The 21,690-nt window shown below is 37.8% G+C and overlaps 1 protein-coding gene across 8 annotated transcripts in view; it reads right to left on the bottom strand.

Moving 5' to 3' along the window:
• Window positions 1-20,766, bottom strand: part of LOC104607266 (2-oxoglutarate (2OG) and Fe(II)-dependent oxygenase superfamily protein) — a 50,342-nt gene extending 29,576 nt beyond the window's left edge. For 6 of the 8 annotated variants that reach the window (XR_016085654.1, XM_010272868.3, XM_010272867.3 and 3 more), the window contains exons 1-3: window positions 20,588-20,748; window positions 20,388-20,514; window positions 20,211-20,286 (exon numbers count right to left, since the gene is read on the bottom strand). Coding sequence is in view for 7 of the 8 variants with exons in the window: in XM_010272868.3 (XP_010271170.1) it covers window positions 20,211-20,286; window positions 20,388-20,514; window positions 20,588-20,650 (266 nt within the window). In the remaining variant the exon portion in view is untranslated. Of the gene's footprint in view, window positions 1-20,210; window positions 20,287-20,387; window positions 20,515-20,587 lie in introns of all 8 variants that reach the window. The other 2 variants (XM_088903764.1, XM_088903762.1) reach the window with 2 other exon arrangements.
• Window positions 20,767-21,690: the final 924 nt, after the last annotated feature.

Genomic DNA, 21,690 nt, shown 5'->3' with positions numbered 1-21,690 from the left:
AAAGCAATCAAAACTTGGATTTAACAACCCAACAAATATCTAAATGGAAAGACAAACTCTCTTATGAATTACTAGCCCATTTCTATATCAAAGCACTCAAGAATGTATTTCCCAAAACAATACAAGAATCGTGTTAAACAAACCCTACAACCAATTAGTATGCAAACAGATTCTTTCCAATTATCCAAGCTCTGGATAATTATTTCAGCCCATAGATTTCAAAGGTGTTTGGCACCAAAGTCATTTTTCCAAGGCATTTCCGCTATGTAAGCACCATGTAGGCATTTTGCTCTCTCCCTCACTTTTTCTTGTTTGGTTGAGTGTTTTCAAGCCATTTCAAGCAACATTGAATGCCTTGGATTCTGTGAAAGCAATTTTTTGGAGAAAGCATCATTTTGACATTTTTCGCAATGGAAACAACGTTTTCACCTTTTTGCCTATGTGGCACCTAATGGTGTCTAGCTGGCACCAAATAGGAATATAGAATATGCACAGAACCCAAAGTTACTTTACGAAATTCCAAGGTTTGGTCATTGTCTAAGAAAATGGTAATGATACCAAACATCCCCTTTAAGTATATAGCATACACCTTGCCTTCATGTTCTCGAGGTATAAGACAAAGAGGAAGCAACATGTCAACTTTTTTATTGGGAGCAACATATACACTTCTTGCAAGTCCCATGTAAAAAGCATTCTTAACATCTAATTGATACAAAGACCAAGACTGATTAGCAACAATAGAAAGTAATACCCATACAAAGCTAATCTTTGCCACTGGCATGAAAGTCTTTGTATAATCAATCCAATACATTTGAGTGTATCCATTTACTACCAGCCTTGCTTTTTTTTTATAATTGAAAGAAATTTATTAATCATCAATGATAAATAGTACAATGTCCCCAAGGAGAGGCACAAGATGCAACCTCTCCAAGCTAGTTAAGTACAACTTTCCAATATACTAGAACAAGTTACAATGTAGCACAAAAAAGATCCTCCCTGGAAACCCCTTGTTTGGCCAAAGAATCAGCCATAGTATTAGCTGACCTGGTTACCCATTTTACCTCAACTCTCATATTACTGGTTAACCACCTTACTTTTTTGATGATGTCTTTGTAGCCCCAAATAGTAGCATCCGGGTTTAGAAGCCACCTTGTTACCACCTGAGAGTCCCCTTCAACTAGGAGATGTTCCACCCCAAGCTGGTTAGCGATCTGAATTCCTTGTACAGCAGCTAGTATTTCTGCCCTTGTAGAGCCCCCCACTCCCACCAGTCCTAAGAATAAGAAGATGATGTTGCTACCCTTATTCCTCAAGACACCCCCTATACCTGAAGGCCCAAGGTTACCTTGGCTGCTCCCATCAAAATTTAACTTGATGACACCTTCTGGAGGCGGATCCCATTCTAACAAACTTCTATTCTTCTTTGTAGAAGTATTAGCTATTACTAACCAATTCTTCGACAGGTCATCAAAAGAGAAATCAGCAAATATATCCAAGGTTTTCAGCCAATGTATTGCTCTTGTTAGAATACAGTCCTTCACTTCATCCAAGCTTCTTTCCTTCTCTAAGAAGACTCTTGCATTCCTTTCCTCCCAGAGAGTCCATAAGGTGGCTGCCCTGATACATTTCCACATGAACTTGCCTCCTCTAGTGTGCCATACAAAAATAGATGGGTTAAATAACAAACTCACATCAGATGACGGAGACCACCTACCTCCAAATAAACTAAGGCTCCAACTCCATAAGGCTGTAGCAAAGGAGCAGGAGATCAGTAAATAGAAACAGTCCTCATTTTGGGCCTTACACAAGGAACACCAATTCGGGGAAAGACAAAGAAAGGGTCTCTTTTTCTGCAAGTTTTCCAAAGTATTGATTTTCCCGTAGTAGACTTCCCAGCAGAATACAGCAATTTTCGGAGGAATAGGTTGCGCCCAAACTTCGTTAAAGGGGAACACTCGAGAATTAGGGTTGGAACTGAGGGATTTTAGAAAAGAAGCACAAGTAAAGGTACCTTTTGGAAGAGGAGTCCAAACTCTTTGATCAAAAGGTGTGGAGTCCAAAAAGACTGACTCAAGTAAATGAAGTAGCTCAGTGACACAAATCAACTCACCATCCCTTAATCCCCTACGAAATCCAAAGTCCAGTTTAAAGACATGGGAATAAATGGGTTCAAAAGAAAATTTGCAATTGGCTCATTTTTGTTAACGGAGAGAGAAAGAGTAAAGCAAGGGGAACTGATCTTTGAGGGGTTGATTACCCACCCAAACATCCTCCCAAAACCAAATAGAATCACCAGAGCAAGCATCATACTTGATAAACCTAAGGAAGCGAGGGAGAATACCATGTATAGCCTTCCAAGGTGTTGTAAGGGTAGCTCGACGAGATATCCCGGCATCCCAACCATTTACTCAGCAGCCATGAATACTAGACACCACCTCATGCCATAATCTCTCTCTCTCCCGAGGTCATCCATCTCCATAACCACTTCCCTAGGAGGGCTTCATTCTTCTGCACTATGTTCCCTATCCCTAGGCCCCTTTGTTCCTTAGGTTTATTAACTATCTCCCATCTAACTAGATGGTCCTTTTTCACCTCTCTTGGTTCCCACAAAAAGTCCCCCATTACCTTTTCCAGTTTCTTAGCCTCCCTTGGGGGAATCCTGAAAACTAAAAGGAAGTAGGTTGGCAAGTGTGGCAAGTGTGGCCCTAATCAGTCACCCTACCCCCTATTGAGATGTAGTTCTTTTTCCAGACCGCCAAGCATTTATCAAATTTCTCCACAATAGGAGCCCAGAAACTACTTTCTTTAGGGTTAGCTCCTAAGGAGAGAACTAAGTAAGTCAAAGGACAAGAAGAGGTGGTGCAACCTAAACACCCTACAATGGATTCTATCTCCCAATCCTCCATATTTACTCTAGCCACACAAATTTTATCAAAGTTTATCCTCAAGTTGGAGGCAAGCTCAAAGGCTCTTATTAAATTATTAAGGTTGTCAGCCTTGCTTAAATCATTCCCTTCACAGAAAATAACAATATCATCAGCAAACTGAAGGTGAGTTACTGAAATGCCTCTCCTCCCTATTCTCCAACCCTTTATTTGGCCCTCCACATCTGCTTTGGAAATCAATCTACTAAGAACATCAGCAACAAGTGTAAAGTGGAGATCAATCTACCAGCCTTGCTTATATATATATATATGGACCATCAACTTTTATATTTCACTATGAAAGGCCTACTTGCACCCTACTAATTCCTATCCTTTGGGGATCTCTACCAGCTCTCATGTGTTGTTCACTTATTCTTCACTAGAGTTGTAATATCATCTATAATAGCTACCTTCCATTCAAGTTCAGCGAGAGCCTTGATAAAAATATAAGTAATGAAAGCCCAATATGGAAACAAACGAGAACATAAAATAAACTGAGAAATAAGATGCCTAGTACATTTCCTATATGCTTTCTTAAGAGCAATAACAATATCTAAATCAAGAAGCTCAACACTAAAAGGATCGATGGGGTAGGATTTGGCACAAAGACTTCAACTGCTAACTGCTAAGGAAGACAAGATATGGCTGCCACTTCCTTTCCCTTCTTGAAGTGCCTAGTATACACCTTCAACTCTTGAGGAGATTGAATTTCAGGAGAACTATAACTACCAGAAGAGACAGAAACAAAGTGAGGAACAAGAAGAGAAACAGGGATAGGGTGACACTTCCAAACCATTCTCCTCTAAAGAACTATGACACCTGGATACCCCATAAGGTTGTCATATTGTGTCAAATACTTCAAATCTTAGAGTTAACTTCATAATCAATACCATATCCAGCCGTATCCTTGCCATATCAAGGTAACAGCAATGTTCAAAGTATCAAGACACCCCAATACTTTGGACCACATGATCCCCTTTTTTAGGTTTTTTTCCAAAACCTCACAAGGTCGGTCTTAGGATTGCCTACCCCCTAAAAAATCAAAAAACCCAAACACCTATTATATTGGGGTGTGGCCAGTACAATACGATAAACCCAATACACCCCAATACATGATGAAATTTTGAACCTTGGGTAACAGTGCTAAAGAGAAGCCCTAGAGAACAATTGTTCAAAGAAAGTATATTCATGGTAACATAATGTTTCCTAGTAGCCAAGATCTAGAAATTTGTAGCTTTTCTAGTTTTTTTTTGGGTAGCTTTTCTAGTTAAAGCATATCCCAAGGAGACACCCTAATGGCTTTGGGGTACAACTTCAATAAATAAGGATAAGGGCCCCAACATGTATAAAACACATAGGCCATAATACCTGAAGAGGAACAGAAATGGGATGATAATTACAAAAATTTAATGCTGATCAAAAAAAAGGAAAACTTAAAGAAACAAGTAACTTGAAGTTGATAAACAATAGATGGGATTTGGTTAATTAAGTTATAAACTTATAATAAGTACCTATTATACCTGATAGTAATGAGGAACCTTCATAGAAAAAGCAAACCATGAATGACTACCATATAATACCAGTTCTTACATTCTACTAAACATAGAGAACTATGATAGATAACACCATGTTTTTTTTATAGACAATAATGATTTTTTTAAAAAGAATGCAAAGGATACATTACAAAATCCCACAAAGAGGTGTGAGGTGCCACCTCTAAACTATATCATAAAGCTTACAGCTGAGCCCAAAAAAGCTGATTCCTATGTACCCCTTATTTAGCTAAAGAATCTACCAACCCATCTGCCGATCTTCTTTCCCACTGAGCTGTGACCGATATGTTTGATGTTAACCATCTGAACCTTCTCAAAGTCCCTCTGTAGAACCAGGCTGCAGCCTCTGGCTCTTTTAGTCACCTTCAATGATTAAGTGTTCCATCCCCAGCTCCTTAGAAATCTCTACTCCTTTTAGAGCAGCTTGGATTTCTACATTAACTGAATCTCCCAAACCAATAGGACCAAAATATAAGGCTATAAGTTGGGCAAAGTCACTGGACCTGTTTCAACCTTTTACCTTTGATGATCTATAAAGGAATTGGGAGAAAATTGCCAAAAGTTCTGCTGTGAGATCTAAGCCTTTGGTGGAGTGGAAGCCTCCTGGAGGTGTTATTAAATTAAACTTTGATGGCAGCAGCCTAGGTAACCCAGGGCTGTCCGGAATTGGGGGATAGAGAACACCATGTTGTTATTAAAAAAAACTGCTAAGATCATTTTCAAAGCATTTGGTTACTTTTTTTTTTGGATCAGCAATTAGAAGTTTCTTTCATTTATAAAATTAAAATGTACAAAGCAAAGCTGGTTAAAGTCAGCAACCCATTACTTGTTTGTCACCTCAGTGGTGTGTTCTCTGTAAAGCGGATGGGGAGACTGGTCTTCACCTACTGGTGTCTTGCCATTTTGCGAGGTCAAATTGGGAATGGGCTTTGTCCCTATTTGGTTGTTGCTGGAACCCCCCCATCAGACTTGCAAGGCCTTTTTTCCCCTTCTTTTTTCAGGTGGCAGATAAAAAGGGGAAGGACAATGTGGAGAGGACTAAGGGCTGCAGTATGTTGGACACTTTGGGAAGAAAGAAACTCCAGGATATTCTCAGAAGCTCAGAGAGGAGTAGTAGATCTGAGGGCTATCATTCATATTAGGGCGGTACAGTGGCTGAAATCTTTGGAGCTTTTCACAGATTACACTGTGGATGACATGTTGAGGAAGTGGGGTGAAATTGCAAGTTGCACACAAACTAAGTCAGTAATGAGTGTGGCTTGGACCCCTCCACCTAGTGGATTCATGAAACTAAACTTTGATGGGTGTAGCAAGGGAAATCCGGGACAATCGGGGATTGGGGGTGTTTTTAGGGATGGAAATGGGGTCATTTCTGCCATGTTCTCAGGCCCAATTGGAGTGGGTGACTCCCTTAGAGCTGAGATCTTTGCAGTTATGGAAGGAGTCCAAAAAAAGCTAAGGAATTGAACATCAGGAAACTCTTAATTGAAGGGAATTCAGAGGTGGTGATAGGGTGGCTGCTTAAAGATCACAATGGCTTATGGAAGTACAATAATGAGAGGAGGAAATTCAAGTGGCTGGTGCGGGCGATGGAAGTTAAGATACGTTGGGTTAAAAGATCGGCTAATTCCCTAGCTGACGGTTTAGCTAAACAAGGGGCAGAAAGGGATTCACTTTTTTGGGCCAAGCTGTAACTTTAGTGTGTTTTCTTTCTTTTCTCTTTCTTTTTTCCTTTTCTTGAGGTTCTTTGTTGCTCTTGGAAGATAAGCATGTTTGTCTTCCTTTTGTAAATCTTCTATTGATGAATTAATGAAAGTGTTATTGATCAAAAAAAAAAGCCAGCAACCCATTCATTTGTTCCTAGCCCATCTTACAGTTTTGCCCAAAACAGTTGTTCCTTGTGAACTCCTTGCTTAGCAAAGTATTTGGTTCCATTGTTGAATCAAATTGATTGTGAATCATAGCATAAAAGTTTTTTATAATCTCCACATTTACTTGGTAAATGTGCACTTTAGGAAAGAAGGAAAACCTTTTTCTATTACTTGGTAAGGAAGATGTTCTACTATGTTTGGATAATCGACAAACATCATGTTATAAAATCATCATAGACACTGATGAAGAAAACTCTAGAAAAAAAAATATATCTCCAATGACTAAACACAACGGAGAGAGACCACAAACGTCAAAATTAACAATAGAAAAAGGAGAAACGCTTATACTCTTACTTGGTAAATGTGCACTTTAGAAAAGAAGAAAAGCTTTTTGTTTATTACTTGGTAAGAAAGATGTTCAACTATGTTTGGATAATTGACAAACATCATGTTATAAAATCATCATAGGCACTGATGAAGAAAACTCTAGAAAAAAAATATATATCTCCAATGACTAAAAATTGAAATGACCAAGCCTAACATTTCATAGATGCACCTTGACAATGCTAAGATTCTAACTCTAACTAATAAGACCACTTGAAGAAGACATCTAAGAGGAAGAAGCATCTAGCAAGTAGAGGCTAGCTAAAATAGTTTATAACCCAAATAAGTGGGTTGGATAGTGTGCTAGCTAAAATCGTCAAGACTAAATGAGGTGCCCCATATGGGGGATCCCTCTCTTTAAGTGGGAAGGCCAAGTGTCCTTTAGCTAGGGGGAGGAGGTAGTTGCATAACTAAACACACTCCCTATTTAAGCTCCTTAGAGGGAAACCAAAGGTCTTTTCAGAAAATTGTGTCTCAAAGCATACCACTCCTAGAGATTCTTAAGAAAAGCTAAAGTAAAGAGAGAAGAAAAAAGTTCTTGTAAAAAAAGAAGGGGAAGACAGGAAAGAGAAAGGGAAATCTCACTAACACAAGTAAGTGAAGGGAAGTCCTCTCTGCAAAGACCTCCTATATGTGTCTTCTACATTCATAATATATATCCTTCTCCTCTCTTTTAGGGGTGCAACTTGAGTAAGCCCAACCCAAGCCTGTACCAATCTAGCCCGCAATTTTACACAGGTTGGGCTTGGATTTTCAGTCCTTGGGCATGGCTTGGGCCCAAAAATTCAAGCTTTTAATTTTTCAGGCTGGGCTCAGGCCTATCCCTTAGGTAGACCAAACCCAGCCCAAGCCTGGCCCAGTTATATACATGTATGTATGCATATATAGATTACAGACACATATTTGCATGCATACATGCATACATGCATATATGCATAATGTTTTTAATAAACCATATACACATGCATATATTCATACATGTATATCAATTTTTAGTGTGAGTTGATTGACCAACCCAAGCCAGGCCTGGGCCTGAGCCCAACTTGAGTGCACCAAATTTTAGTGCAGGCTGGGATCGGGTTAGATAATTTGAGCTAAACTCAAGCTCGGGCCAGGCTTGGTCTTTAGGCCTAAATCTTAGGGTTGGACCTAGGTTGAGCTAAAACCTGGCCCAACCCACCCAACTTGCACCCCTACTCTCTTTTGTTTTACTTCAAAGAAAGGAAGTAGAGGAAAAGAAACCATCTACAACTATGTGCTTCTACTTGGTTGATTATGGTCTTGTCAAGACAGGTTAGGGATTAAGCCATCTACAGTCTTATTCCCAAAGGTTGATTATGGTTCCCTTCAAATGTAGCTGAAGAAAGGGGATAAAAATTGTCTACAGTCAAATATTCAATTTGACTGACTACAGTTCCCTTCTCGTATGCAAAATCCAAAATATTAAGTCTGTCTACAATCAGACTTTTGTCTGATTTTTTTACAGCTTATTGTGAAGAAGAAAGGAGTGAGAAAGAAATTCTCTTTGTATCAAAAAAGAGAGAGAAATGTAATGTTATTAAGTTTCTCGATTGTATCTCTTTATTTCTCATTTTTGTATACTTGAAGTATGTAAAGAAATGCAAATGGAATTTTCTTTTCAAGAGTTCTCTTTTCTTTTTTGTTCCATACATTCATTTCTCTAAGTCAAAATCAAAAGGTGTTCTCTGCTTTCTTACAGGGATGTAATTAAGGGAAACAATCTACAAGATTCCCTGAATTAAGCTTAAGGCATGGATGATGATGATGGTGACGATGATGATGATCTATATGATTCCCTGAATGGGCCTTACCAAAAAAACAATAATAACTCAATCATCTGATTGAGTGAATTATGTTGCATGAGAATTTCTTAAAATTTTCACAGTAACATGCATTTAAGTGGGAAAAAATGGTTAACTTGAAAGATTGTTGAAAGAGTGCAAAAATAGTCAATAAGTCAATTCACAGTCTTCTATGATGCACTTATTTGCAATCAAGTGGGCAGATGCTAGGATTCTTTTTCCCATTTGTTAGAGGCCTTCTACAACCCTGTTGATGTCATCTCTTAGCCTGCTAACATCAACAGATACTGTTCATCTTCTATAAATCATTATAAGTGGATGGAGAGGATCAGGTGCTATTATACCAACTTGGAAAATTAACAGCATACAGAATAATTAGAAGATTGGACAGAAAACAGAGAAAAGGGAAAGGATAGAACAGATCAACTGAGGAAGAAAGAAACAGTCATACGTCACTGCACACTCTAAATAAAGTTTGCACCTTAGTGAAAGAACACCCTAGTAACAAGAGTAAAAGATGAAACTTCCTTTACATCAAGCCTCTACATTAATATCAAAATAAACCAATTAATCTGCCAAAATTATGACCCTAATATTCAATGGCTTTTCCTTCTATGGTGTCTTCAAAACATACACATCCTTAACTTTTCTTGGCTCAACAACTTCGTGCACCTAAGAACAATCCATCTTGAAATGTCCTAGCATCTTGTAACAGTAGAAAAGAATCTTCGCCTTCCTTTGTAATAGCTTTCTAATTTCCTTGATTGTTCACCTTACCTTTTCCTTCACCTGATTTTCAAAATTCTTCTTCATCCCAAAATAGTCAAATGAGATTTTTTTTATCAATATAGTCAAATGAGATTCAATTCTCTCTTTTTTTGTCTTTCCTCCTCGAACTCATGTTGGTCTATCAAGTCATTAACCCCCTACTTTTTATGTTCATTTATTTTATAATTTACCACAAATATCCCAAAGATTTGAGAAGACAAGACATAGCACAAACCAAAAATCATCTTCCAATTTCAAACACTGTTCCTGAAATTGATAGTGCCAGACATTTTTGGAAAGAAGTAATGTACTCCAGTACAGAAATGAGCCAAAAAAAAAAATCAAATGGTTGACTAGGAACATGTTGTAACAATACAATGGGTGCAATGATCAGCTAAATGTCTGGCTAATTCTTTCGCCAAACATGGAGTCAATGGGGATTCTTTGCATTGGGCTCTACTATAATCTATAATCATTATTATATCTTTGGAAGAGGTAGCACTCACTACTTATCCAAGGATAAGGCTGCAAAAGGATCAGATTGAATCAGATATAGGTAGATTTGATTCATTTATATTCAAATTTGAATCAAGCCATATCCATCGGATATCTATCAGATTCGAATCAAATTTGAATTATAATCGGATATTAAATAGTATAAATAAATTATATTAAAAATGATCAAAATACTATATATTATTAATAAAAGGAACTAAAAATGACTTCATTATATTTTATAAACAAAATAAGTTAAAAATGACTTCTATGAAAATTGAACCTATGATAATTTAAAGAAAATACAACATTCAGACCAACTTTACTAATAGATATAATATAAATTTTAATTTTTAAGTATATATGAGTATATATATTGTAATAGAATTTAATTGGATTACTTCAGATTGAATAGGGGCGGATCCATATTTGATCCAATTAAAAATGGATCAAATTCAGATCACCTTTAATAGGATTAAATCCTAATTCAAACAGGACAATCAGATACCATTTGCAGCCCTATCCGAGGAAATGGTTGTAATGTACAATTTTTCTAATTATTAATAAAATGTTGCACAGTTACTGATCAAGAAAAAATGAACTGATGTACTCCAATACTAGGATCAAAAATTATAAATAAAAAAAAAATGGATAAATAAGCTCATAAGTCATAATCAAGGCTGTAGTGGATCCAACAAATTAGCCTTTTATTCCCTCAATAATTTCTTTAGCAGTATAATTTCAATTCTTTTTTATAATATAATTTCATATTGCTAGGTTACTAGACTTAAAACCCAAGTAGAAAACATTTGCATGTCAATCAACCATAGATTAAATGATGTATGATTTACAATGACCAATCATCTTCTATAACAAAGTTTGATAAACAAGTCTAATCTATAGATAAAAAGTTAGTATGGGATTTTGATTGGTTCAACTGCATAGGCCTAGAATCATATTGTTTTTGATGGGTGAACAATCTATGCCAATCATTTCTTAGCATTGCCTTAAGTTTACTCTTGGCACTTATATATAAACTCTCACAAAGAGGATCCTCATAGTCACATTATAAAGAACCAAGAGAAGATTCAGTTATAATACCTAGACATAAAAGGAGAAAGGAACGAAGCATGTAGGTTCGAGTCATGGTTGCAAGTATGCATATTTCAATTGCTTATACTGAAATCTATTATTACCTTAAGGTTAAATGACAGATTGTTGTGTTCCATTCTAGGTTCTTTTTTCTTTTTGCTTCCACTTATGGGCCATACCTTCCAATTCAACAAGTGATAATCAGAATCCAATCTTACTAGTGGATTTTTTGGGAAATTTTCTGTAGAATGAAATATTGTGTTTTGATTCCTGAACAAATTGTTTTAGTGAAGCCATTCTGATGATTTGGTTTCTGGCTGTACGAGTGTTCTGTAATTTATGCTACTATCTTCTTGTTTATGGCTGAGAGCATGATTGCTCGATCATGATGTGCCTAGCTTGACATTATGGTATCTCGCCTTGTATTAGGTTGACATTATTGCTCAATCATGATGTTGTACTCACAACTTGGATCCCAAAAAAAATACATCAATATTGAAACTTAGGCAGACAATTTCCATAGTATTAACAGGTCCATAGAAAACCTAACTCAATTTTGATGTGTTTTCCTAAATCTCGAATCCAAAACAGCACTTATTAATAAATAACATAGTTGTTATAGTTTGTTTTGTTCATGTGGAGAAATCGGCCACAGGAGCTTCTTATGTATTCCTCTATATATTTGTATTGAATGAATTCATTTCTTGTGATTGCTTCTCCAGAAGTTTGTTATGGTATCAGAGACATACTAAACTTCCAGCAATCCCTTTTTCTTGTGCTCCCTTTTTGGTGATCCCTTGCTTCTCTCGTCTTCCTCCCAGAATGGCTTCTGAGGGAAAGCACAGCAGTTCCTCCACCGACAGAGTTACAAGATCGGTGATGCTGGCAGAGAATGATCCTTCATCGTCATATTACCTGTAATCATCAGATAATCTAGGTGCCATCCTTTGTTTGCTGTCCACTTGCAGGAGAAAATAATCCAACATGGGAAAGGGCCATGCAGAATGCTTTACAGGCAAAAAATAGGCCTTCATTGACGGCACACTTCCTTGACTAAATCCAGTATCTCCTGAAATCACGGCATGGCTCAAATGCAATTCAATGGTCATAGCCTGCCTCTTCAACTCAGTGGCCAGAATGGAGCTGCAATTGAACCAAGCTCTAATCAAATAGTTCGGGTTCAAGCATGGGAAACTCTCTAAGAGCTGAGTTAATGGCACTGCTACAAGGATTGAAGATAGCTAAGCAACTAGGAATGAGGCATATTGAGGTTGAAGGGGACTCCAAGGTGATCATCTCTTGGGCTAGAACTACTCCGTGGACTTTCAAACAAGTGATAAGGGAAGTGGAAAAGGTTGCAAGGGAGGTAGAGGCTGAATTCAAATGGGTTAGAAGGAATGCAAATGGGCTAGTTGATTATCTTGCTAAACAAGGGGCTTTGAGGCAACAATTGTTTTGGGCTGCAATGTAAAAAGGGACAGAAATATGTAATAGTGTAGGAGCTCTAGTGCCATACACAAAGTTGTAAAACTTTTTAACTCTAATTTCAAATAAAATTCTCCTTTGCTGATCAAAAACAAAAAAAAAAAAGTCTGGGTTCAAGTTCAATTAGGCTCGACTCGAGTTTGAATCTCATTGAGTTCAAATCTTGAGGTAAGCTCAATTAGTTATTTGAACTAGAGCTCGGCAAATAAAAATTCATCTCGAAAGCTCACGAGCCTGGCTCAATTAACATGTATTATAGAATATAAAAATACAAAAATGCACACATTTTTTTATCAATAACAGAAGAAGTTCATTAATTATGGAAACAAGTACAAAGAAGCACCACAGAGACAGATAAGCTCTCTTAACTCACTCCAAGATGACCACTCAAATTACAAATTACAACACAGTCCAAAAAAGTCAATCCCTTCCCACCCCTTGCCTAGTCATAACACCAACAAAAGCATTTTCACTTCTTTTTACCCACTGCAGCTTAACTTCCATATTTTCTGTAATACACTTAAACTTTCTTTTTTCATTAGCAAAATTCCACCAACCACTCTCATCTTTTTGTAGCCAGCTTACTACTACTAACTTTGAATTCCTTCCATTACAACCATGATTTCAGCCCTAAATGCACCCATGCCTATTGGGCCCGAGTAGAAAGTAATAATTCTTCCCTCCTCATTCCAAAACATACCTCCAATGCATGAAAACCCAGATTCCCCTCACTACCACCATAAAAGTTCAACTTGATAAACCCATATGGAGGTGGAAGCCAAGTCAGCCTGATGACAGCTTCTGAAAGAAAGGAATCAGCTACCTCTTTCCACTTTCCAAGCAAGTCATCAGTAGAAACACCTTCAAAACTGCTCAAAGTCTTTGCCCATTGAATCGCTCTTATGGTAATGGTCTCAATTATTGCTTCACTACTCCTTTCCTTATCTAAGAAGACTCTTTGGTTCCTTTCTTTCCAAACCGTCCAACACACAACTGCCCTTGTACACCTGCACAGAATTCTCCCCCTTCTCTTCCTCCAGTTAAGAAAGGTAGACTCGAACAAGCCTTGTACATTTGGCGGGGGGCTCCACCTACACCCAAATAAAGAGGGAAACCATTTCCAAATGATAGAAACGAAAGGGAAGAATATTAATAAGTGGTAGCAAGTCTCACCATTTGCCTTACAAAGGATACACCAATTAGGGGAAGGGCACCACTTTTGTCTCTTTGGAGAAGATCACAAGTATTGATTCTTTACAAGAAAACTTCCCAACAAAAACCACTCACCCTAGGGGAATAGGATTGTTCCAAACCTCCTCAACCAAAAATGGCATTAAAGAAGTGTCTGAGGGTTGGGTCAGGGCTGAAAAGAATGAAGCACAATAAAAAGAGCCAAAAGAATCCAAACACCAAATCCTACTATCAGACTCAAAAGGGTTCATGAACACCCCATCCAAGCACTGCAATAAGACAAAAACATTTTTTTTCTAAGTTCAACATCTCTATGCCCCCTTCTAAACCCCAAATTCCATGCCAAACCTGAACTCGAGCTAGGAGGCAGCAAGAAGGAAGACACAAGCTCATCCTTAAAGTTAGACAAAATATAAAGAGATTGAAATTGTTTCTTCAATGGAGAGTTACCCAACCACACATGTTCCCAAAATTTAACAAGTTCCCAGAGCACAAGTTATATCTGAAGTAAGGAAGGAATACAAGAAGAACATTATGAATGGATTTCCAGGGTGAAGCTCTTGTTGCTATTGTCAGCAGTCCAACATCCCAGGCAAACCACTGAATTTCTAGTCTTTATTCACCACCTCCCATCAAATCCTATGATCCTTCTTCTCCTCTCCTAGCTCCCATAGAAAATCCCTCGTCAATTTTTCCAAACTTCTACTCACCTTCAAGGATTTTGAACACTGATAAGTAATAGACCGGCAAGCAGCAAATTTTTTTTTTTTTTTTATCAATGTGATCCTACCCCCCAAGGACAAATAGCTTTTCTTCCAAGAGGCAATCGTTTAATAAATCTTTCAACCACAGGATTCCAAAAACTAGCACTCCTCAGATTATCACCCAAAGGTAACCCCAAATAAGTCAAAGGCAATTGACACACCACACACCCAAGGACTACAGCACTTTCTGATATCTCCCTCTTATCCATATTAATCCCCGCAATACAGCTCTTGTCAAGATTCAATTCACCTTTAAGTTTGTTATTTTCTCAAACAATTGAACCACCAATTTCAAGTTTCAGGTCCACCTAGTGTCACCCCCTTCATAGAACTAAATAGTGTCATCAACAAACTATAAGTAGTGATAGTGCGTCCCCTTGTCTAATTCCTCTAAGGGTAGGAAAAATGGTCAACAAATGTCTCATTCACCAAAATAGAGTAATGACAAGTCTTGATGCAACCCTTAATCCATTTACACCATCTATCACCAAAACTAAAATTTCTCAAAACCACCATTAGCCAATCCCAATCGACCAAGTCATAAGCCTTCTCCAAGTTTAGCTTTCACACAAAGCCTTTCTTACCCACCTTTTTCATTTCCTCGACACTTTCATTAGCAATAAGGATTTGATCAATGATTTGTCTGTCTTTCACAAATGCTCGTTGATTTGGGGAAACAATGGTGGGAAGAACAATCCTTATCATTCGAGATAATACCTACCTTTGCAATGATTTTATACAGGCTATTAACCATGCTAATGGGTCTGAAATCTCTAGGATGAACCACTTCAGCCTTCTCTGAAATCAAGGTAATGAAAGTGGAATTTAGCCCATGATTAATCACACCTCTCCTACAAAATTCATTGAAAACTCCCTGAATATCATTTTTTAAGATTTCCCAACAATCTTGATAAAAATCCATCGTGAATCCATTAGGCTTAGGAGCTTTAGATCTATCCATAGAAAAAATAGCTTCTTTGATTTGTTCCCATTCAAAACTCCTCTCCAACCAAACTTTAAAATCTCCTGATAACCTTGGCCCCTCCAGCCCATCAAGCCACACCCTACCACTTAGAGACCTCTTGAAGATATGCTTGAAATGATCCACCAAAGCCTTGGCAATCTCACTTTGTTGGGTAATAATGGCATCATTTACCTCCAACCTTGAAATGAAATTCTTCCTTTTCCGACCATTTGCCAAAGCATGAAAAAAAAAATTGTATTATTGTCTCCTTCCTTTATCCGCTTATGTCTAGATTTTTGTCTCCAACTAATCTCCTCCTTAAATATCACATCCTCCAATTGCTTCCTTAGAAACCATCTCAATTCCTTCTCTCCCAGTTCAAAATCCCCATTTCCTTCTTTAAAATCCAACTCCTCAATTTGGCTAATAAGCACTTGCTTCCTCTCTTCAAGTCTCCTGAATTGTTAGATGTTCCACTCTTTTATTTTGGCTTTCAAATACTTCAGTTTCCTATGGAATCACATGCCTTTCCACTTAACCCTTAGATGGCTTTCTTCCCACCACTCCTTCACTTTATCCACAAAGCCATTATAACAAAAGCTACATATTCTCAAATCTAAATGGGGCAGGACCTCTACCTCTAAGCTCTTCCTTGGCAATAGAAATAGGCCAATGGTCCAAAGTCACCCTAGGCAAGGCTCTTGAGACTAGATTTCCCCAATGCTCTTCCCAATCCAAAGTGAACAAAAATCTGTCAATTTTGGAACAAATTGTACTAGAGGTTGGACCAAATGAACTTATAGTATGAAAGTAGCAACTCCTTCCTCTGAAGATCATTAATAATTTGATTGAACTTCCTCATACTTGTGTTGCTTGTTTGTCTTATAGAATATAAAAATATAATTTATAATATATTTTTATGCAAAATATATTTTATATTCCATATATAATATAAGAATATACTATATTATAAAAGATATATCAACTATACTTATAAAATACAAAAAAATATTCGTTTTCCAGCTTTCGAGCTACACTCAAGCTCATTAAATATTAAGGGCCCGTTTGGCAAGTCTTTTTGAGAAGATCTTCTTGTAGCTCTAACAGTCAAAAGACGCATTGAGCTTTTGACATAAGATCTGGGCAGCCCGAAGACCGCTTGGCAGACGCGCATCTTTCTGTGTGTCGTTTCAGGTCTTTCCGCACGAGATTAAAACGCAAAAGATGCGAGAAGCTTCATTTGGAGCTTCCTGAAATCAGCCCAAATGGGCTTCTCGCGTCTTTTCAGCGTCCCGTCTTTTGGCAGCTAGATCTTCCACGTGCCAAACGGAAATAAACCGATTTTCAGTCTTCCCTGCTTGTAAATAGCCGAAAGACCACGCGGAAAGACGCGCCAAACAGGCCCTAAATCAAACTGAGCTCGAACTAGGAAATAAAGTTAGAATTGAACTCGAACTTAAGCTCAAGCCTAAGAGTATTTTAGTTAAACCGAGCCAAGACATGCAAAAGTTCAGCTAAGCTTGGCTCAATTGCACCCCTAGGCCAAAGAATTACATGAGAGTGTAGTGTATACCGATACATCTTGATAAATCTACTAACCTAGAAATAGAGAAAAAGAGAGAGAGAAACAGACAGACAGATAGAGAGAGATAGAGAGAACAGAGAAACAAGAAGACTCCAAGGTTGTTAGGGTTGATCACATGTGTCGATCCAACCCAGAAAAAATGTATTTATGTTAAAAAATGAATGGACAAGATTATTCTTTTTTTTTTTTTTTTGCTTCATGGGGCTACACAACAGGGATAGCCCATCCCCCTCCCTTTAACCCCCAACCCTAGTGGTAGTGGGATTTGATTCTAGGTCTCTATTCCAACAAGTCAGTTGAGCCACCATTAGTTGGCAATTGATAAGATCTTTTTATTGGAAATGATAACTTCATTAATGAGATTTTTAAAACAAAGACATCAACCCCTAGTATAGGGTGTTGAACCAATACAAGATGAATTACAAAGCTGCCCAAAACATATTCTCCCTAACTGCCCCCTATTATGCTAAAGTATCTGCTAGCCCATTAGCCGATCTTTTTATCCACTTAAAGCAAGCATCCACCTCCCTTGTTAAACTGTATATTTCCCTTACGAGTTGTCTATGTATCCAGGCTCCCAAACATCCTGATTGCATCCATCCAATTACCAATTTCGAATCCCCTTCTATTTAAATTTGGTGTAGCCTTAATTGTTTAGCAAATCTTACCCCTTGAAGCAAAGCCATGACCTCTGCACTCAAAGAATCTCCCACTCCTATTGGGCCCAAGTACATAGCAATTATTCTACCTTCCCCATCTCTAAATACACCCCCTATACCTGAAGGACCCAGATTACCTATAGAGCTTCCATCAAAGTTCAGCTTCACCCTTTGTTGTGTTGGCGGAGTCCACACTTCCTATACTACCCGGCTTGAAAGGTGAAGTACCTGCCACAGCACCTCAATTCCTGTATATGCCATCAGTTAAGACATTCGTAAACAGATCCAGTGTTTTCAGCCAATGAATCACCTTAATCGTTATACTTTCTACAATTTCCTCCTTGGATCTTTACTCATTCTTAAAAATTCTATTGCTTCTTTCCTCCCAAAGTGACCAAAATATAGCTACCCTTGTAGCTCTCCACATGACCCTTCCGCGCTTCTTTGATTGCCTGAAAAAAAAAATGGGTCAAAAAGGACCACCAGAACCCAAGCAGAGACTACAAACATGGGGTGAAAGACAAATGTTGGCAATGGACAAGATTGTCCTTACAAAAGAACAAAATTCAGAGTTGTACATGGTTCTACACTAATATGCACGCCTAATAATATACACACAAAGAAGATAAAAAGACAAAACTACCCCTTCTCTACACTCCCCCTCAAACTAATGTCAAGGAACAAGCATCAATTTGTCCATGAAAAAATCATGTCAAGCCCCAATCATAAATTTGGTAAAGAAATTTGCAAATTGCAAGGAAGATGAGACATTTAGGAGAGAGATGTGGTCAGCAAGCAGGTCTCTAATGAAATGGCAGTCCACCAAAATATGTTTTGTGTGCTCATGGAAGACAAGGTTGGACGCAATCTTCATGGCATTCATGTTATCAGCAAAGAAAGGAATGGAGGATGAATGATCAATATCCATATCATGAAGTAGAGCCTTGAGCCAAACTATCTCACTACATACAAAGGACATTGCTCGATACTCCATTTCAGTAGACAACTTGAAGAGTTGAAAACAACTTGTTGCTTCTTGCATTTCCAAGAAATTAGAGAACCCGACTAACCAGCATCAACATAGGCTTTGAGAAAAAAAGGAAGAGGATGACAAAAACAACCCATGAGATATTGTTCCCTTAACATAATGAATTATCTGAATGATAGCTGAAAAGTGGGGCTGACGAGGAGGATAAACAAATTGGCTAACAAGCTGAATTGCATAAGAGATATTCGTCCGAGTCATAGTTAGGTAGATAAGACTACTCACAAGTTGTCGATACAAAGTAGCATCTGAGAGGAGCTCACCATCATCCTAACTTCAACAATAATATGTCCTTGCTGTTTGTAGTAGGTGCAAAAATTCTTCTTCTTGTAGTGAGATGCTACATGCCCAAATTCTTTGCACTCATAGCATTAGTGAATCTTCATAAAATCCTTCTTCCCTTTTTGTTTGGGAGCTAGAAAAAACTAATATACATGCCATGTTATTTCTTCTAATCAGGAGAGAACTGAGTAAAAAGCCAAGTTTCCTCTCTTCATGACTCACCAAGGATCATATCCAGGTTAGGTACAGTCTCTCTACTATACCCCATTTGGCATTTTCTTGTGTTGACATAGGTACCTTTTTGACCTCTTACGGGATACTGGAATGGCTAAATGCCGACCCAGCTCTACACCTATGGAACAACAAAGTCAGTTTTGTGATTCTTCTAGCCCTCTCTTGGATGATCCTACAGAGTATCGAAGGCTTGTGGGTTGCCTTGTGTATCTCACTGTCACAAGACCCAGACTCAGTTATTCTTTCCACCTTCTTAGCCAACACTTCCAGAAACCCACTCAAGAACATATGGATGCTGATTTCTGAGTGTTACGTTATCTTAAAGCAACACCATCTCATGGCATCTTCCTCTCCTCTACAAATGACTTGGTTATCAAAGCTTTCTGCAATTTGAAGTAGGCCACTTGTCCTTTAACTAGGCATTCCACTATGGGTTCACTCACCATGTTAGGAAATTCTCTACTCTCATGAAAGACTAAGAAGCAAAATACAGTTTTTCGGTCTTCTGCTGATGCAGAATACCATGCCATGGCTGTTGCAACTGCAGAATTTATATGGTCAAAGTGAGTACTCTCTGATCTCACTATTTCTGTTAACACTCCAATGCATCTCTACTGTGATAGCTAGGCGGTCTTGCATATTGCCAATAACCCAGTCTATCACAAGCGTACCAAACACATCGAGATAGACTGCAATTTTATACAAGAATATATTACCAAGAAGGACATTGCCACTCATCATCTTCCAAGCAAAGACCAGCCTGCTGATCTTCTCAAAAAGAATTGGGTGTTGATCAATTCTCCTCTTTAACTCGCAAGTTGGGCATCTGTCCTCTACATGCTCCAACTTGAGGGGGGGCAATAAATAACAGAGTTAGTTGTAAGTCTCTTATAGTTTGTTTTGTTCACGAGGAGAAATTGGCCAGGTCGGCTTCTCATGTATTCCTCCAAATATTTGTATCGAATGAATTCATTTTGTGCGATTGCTTCTCCAGAAGTTTGTTACTTTATTATTTCCAAGGATTCTAGGGTTTTCTCGTTGGAAGTTGTAACAAAATGAACGAAAAAGGGAACATGATGAAGAACCAGAACCTGATCAAACCGGTGAATTCAATGAAGAGCTGGTACTCACACCCGAAGAACTCCTCCACTTTCTCTTTCAGCATCTCTGCCACAAATGGATAATAAAATTCAAAGATCTTAAATCAACTAAAATACTAATATGCACGCTAAAGAGTAGAAGCGTTTGATTAATGCAATGACAGATACCTCTGACGGAGATGAAAGGCAAGATGAGATGGCCACAGTTTGTGGCGATCAGGTGAGAGAGAGTAGTAGAGAAAACGTTGGGTCTGTATCCAACAGTGCTGCAGCTCTTGTATATAAACTGGAGCTCCTGAGACACTCAAATCCAAGGCATTGAAAATAGAAACCAGGAAGAGAGAGAGAGAGAGAGAGAGAGAAGAAACCTTGCAGATACCGGGGGAGAGGAAATCGTGGAGAATGAGACGGGGATGGTCGGCGTCGGCCATTCTTTTCGTGATCCACCTCTCAAGTCTCACCTCTGAAAGTCTGTAAGCTTGGCTAGCCTTTGACGAATGAAGCTTTCTCTCCCTCGGACCTTGGTCGTCTCTACCAAGCCAAGAGTGAAGACTGCCTTGAGTGCAAGCAGAAAAGTTATCTAGTCGTTGGATTGGAATCTGGTATTAGAGCGACAGTTAAGTGACAAGTGTCAATAAGTGATGCAAGGGAATTCACCTCTCACAGCACTTTCCTGCGACAACCAATAAAACACAAACACGTCATGGCATAGCCCATTATCAATTCCTAAATATTTTTAGTTTTTTATTTTTGGGAAATTGTCTAAATCTCACCGTGACTTTTAGCATTTCTCTTAAATTCGCCATAACTTCTTAAAACTTCCAAAAACCACATGTCAATAAACTTTTATTTTCCAAAACTCACCATCAGTTAGAAGACCATTAGTGTTTATTGACATAAGTTGTCCATGTCAGCATAAAAACAATTTTTATGACAAACTGCCCTTAAACGAGGATTCAGCCCTATTAAACATATTTTTATGACTAAAATGCCCTTATGTGCCTAACTGCCTTGCACATTTAATGTAAAACATTAGAAATTGTAGAAAAAACTTAGAAAATAATAAAATAATTAAATAAAAATATAAAAGAAAACTGTAAAAACATTAAAAATTGCACAAAAAATCACAAATATATTTCCAGCCAAAAATAAAAAAATTGCAGAAAAATGCATAAAATGATAAAATGATAAAAAAATAAAAATACGAATTTCAACTAAAAAAGCAAAACCTTGCAGAAAACCGGTACAAAAAATAAAAATTCGCAAATATGTTTCAACCAAAAAAATCAGAAAATATAGAAAATACATAAAATTATAAAAAACTAATTCAAAAATTATGTGTTTCAACTAAAAAAAATCTACAAACAATAATTGCAGAAAATGTAGAAAATCATACCAATTTCAAAACTAAAAAATCTAAAAACAATATTTCAAAATTATATATTTCAGTCAGGTTTCAACTAAAAACAAA

This window comes from Nelumbo nucifera, chromosome 4, assembly GCF_055504915.1.
Source record: "Nelumbo nucifera cultivar China Antique chromosome 4, China Antique-T2T, whole genome shotgun sequence".
In the NCBI taxonomy this organism is placed as follows: domain Eukaryota; kingdom Viridiplantae; phylum Streptophyta; class Magnoliopsida; order Proteales; family Nelumbonaceae; genus Nelumbo; species Nelumbo nucifera.
Note: the sequence above shows the minus strand (reverse complement) of the source record. Positions and strands in the feature narration are given on the sequence as shown.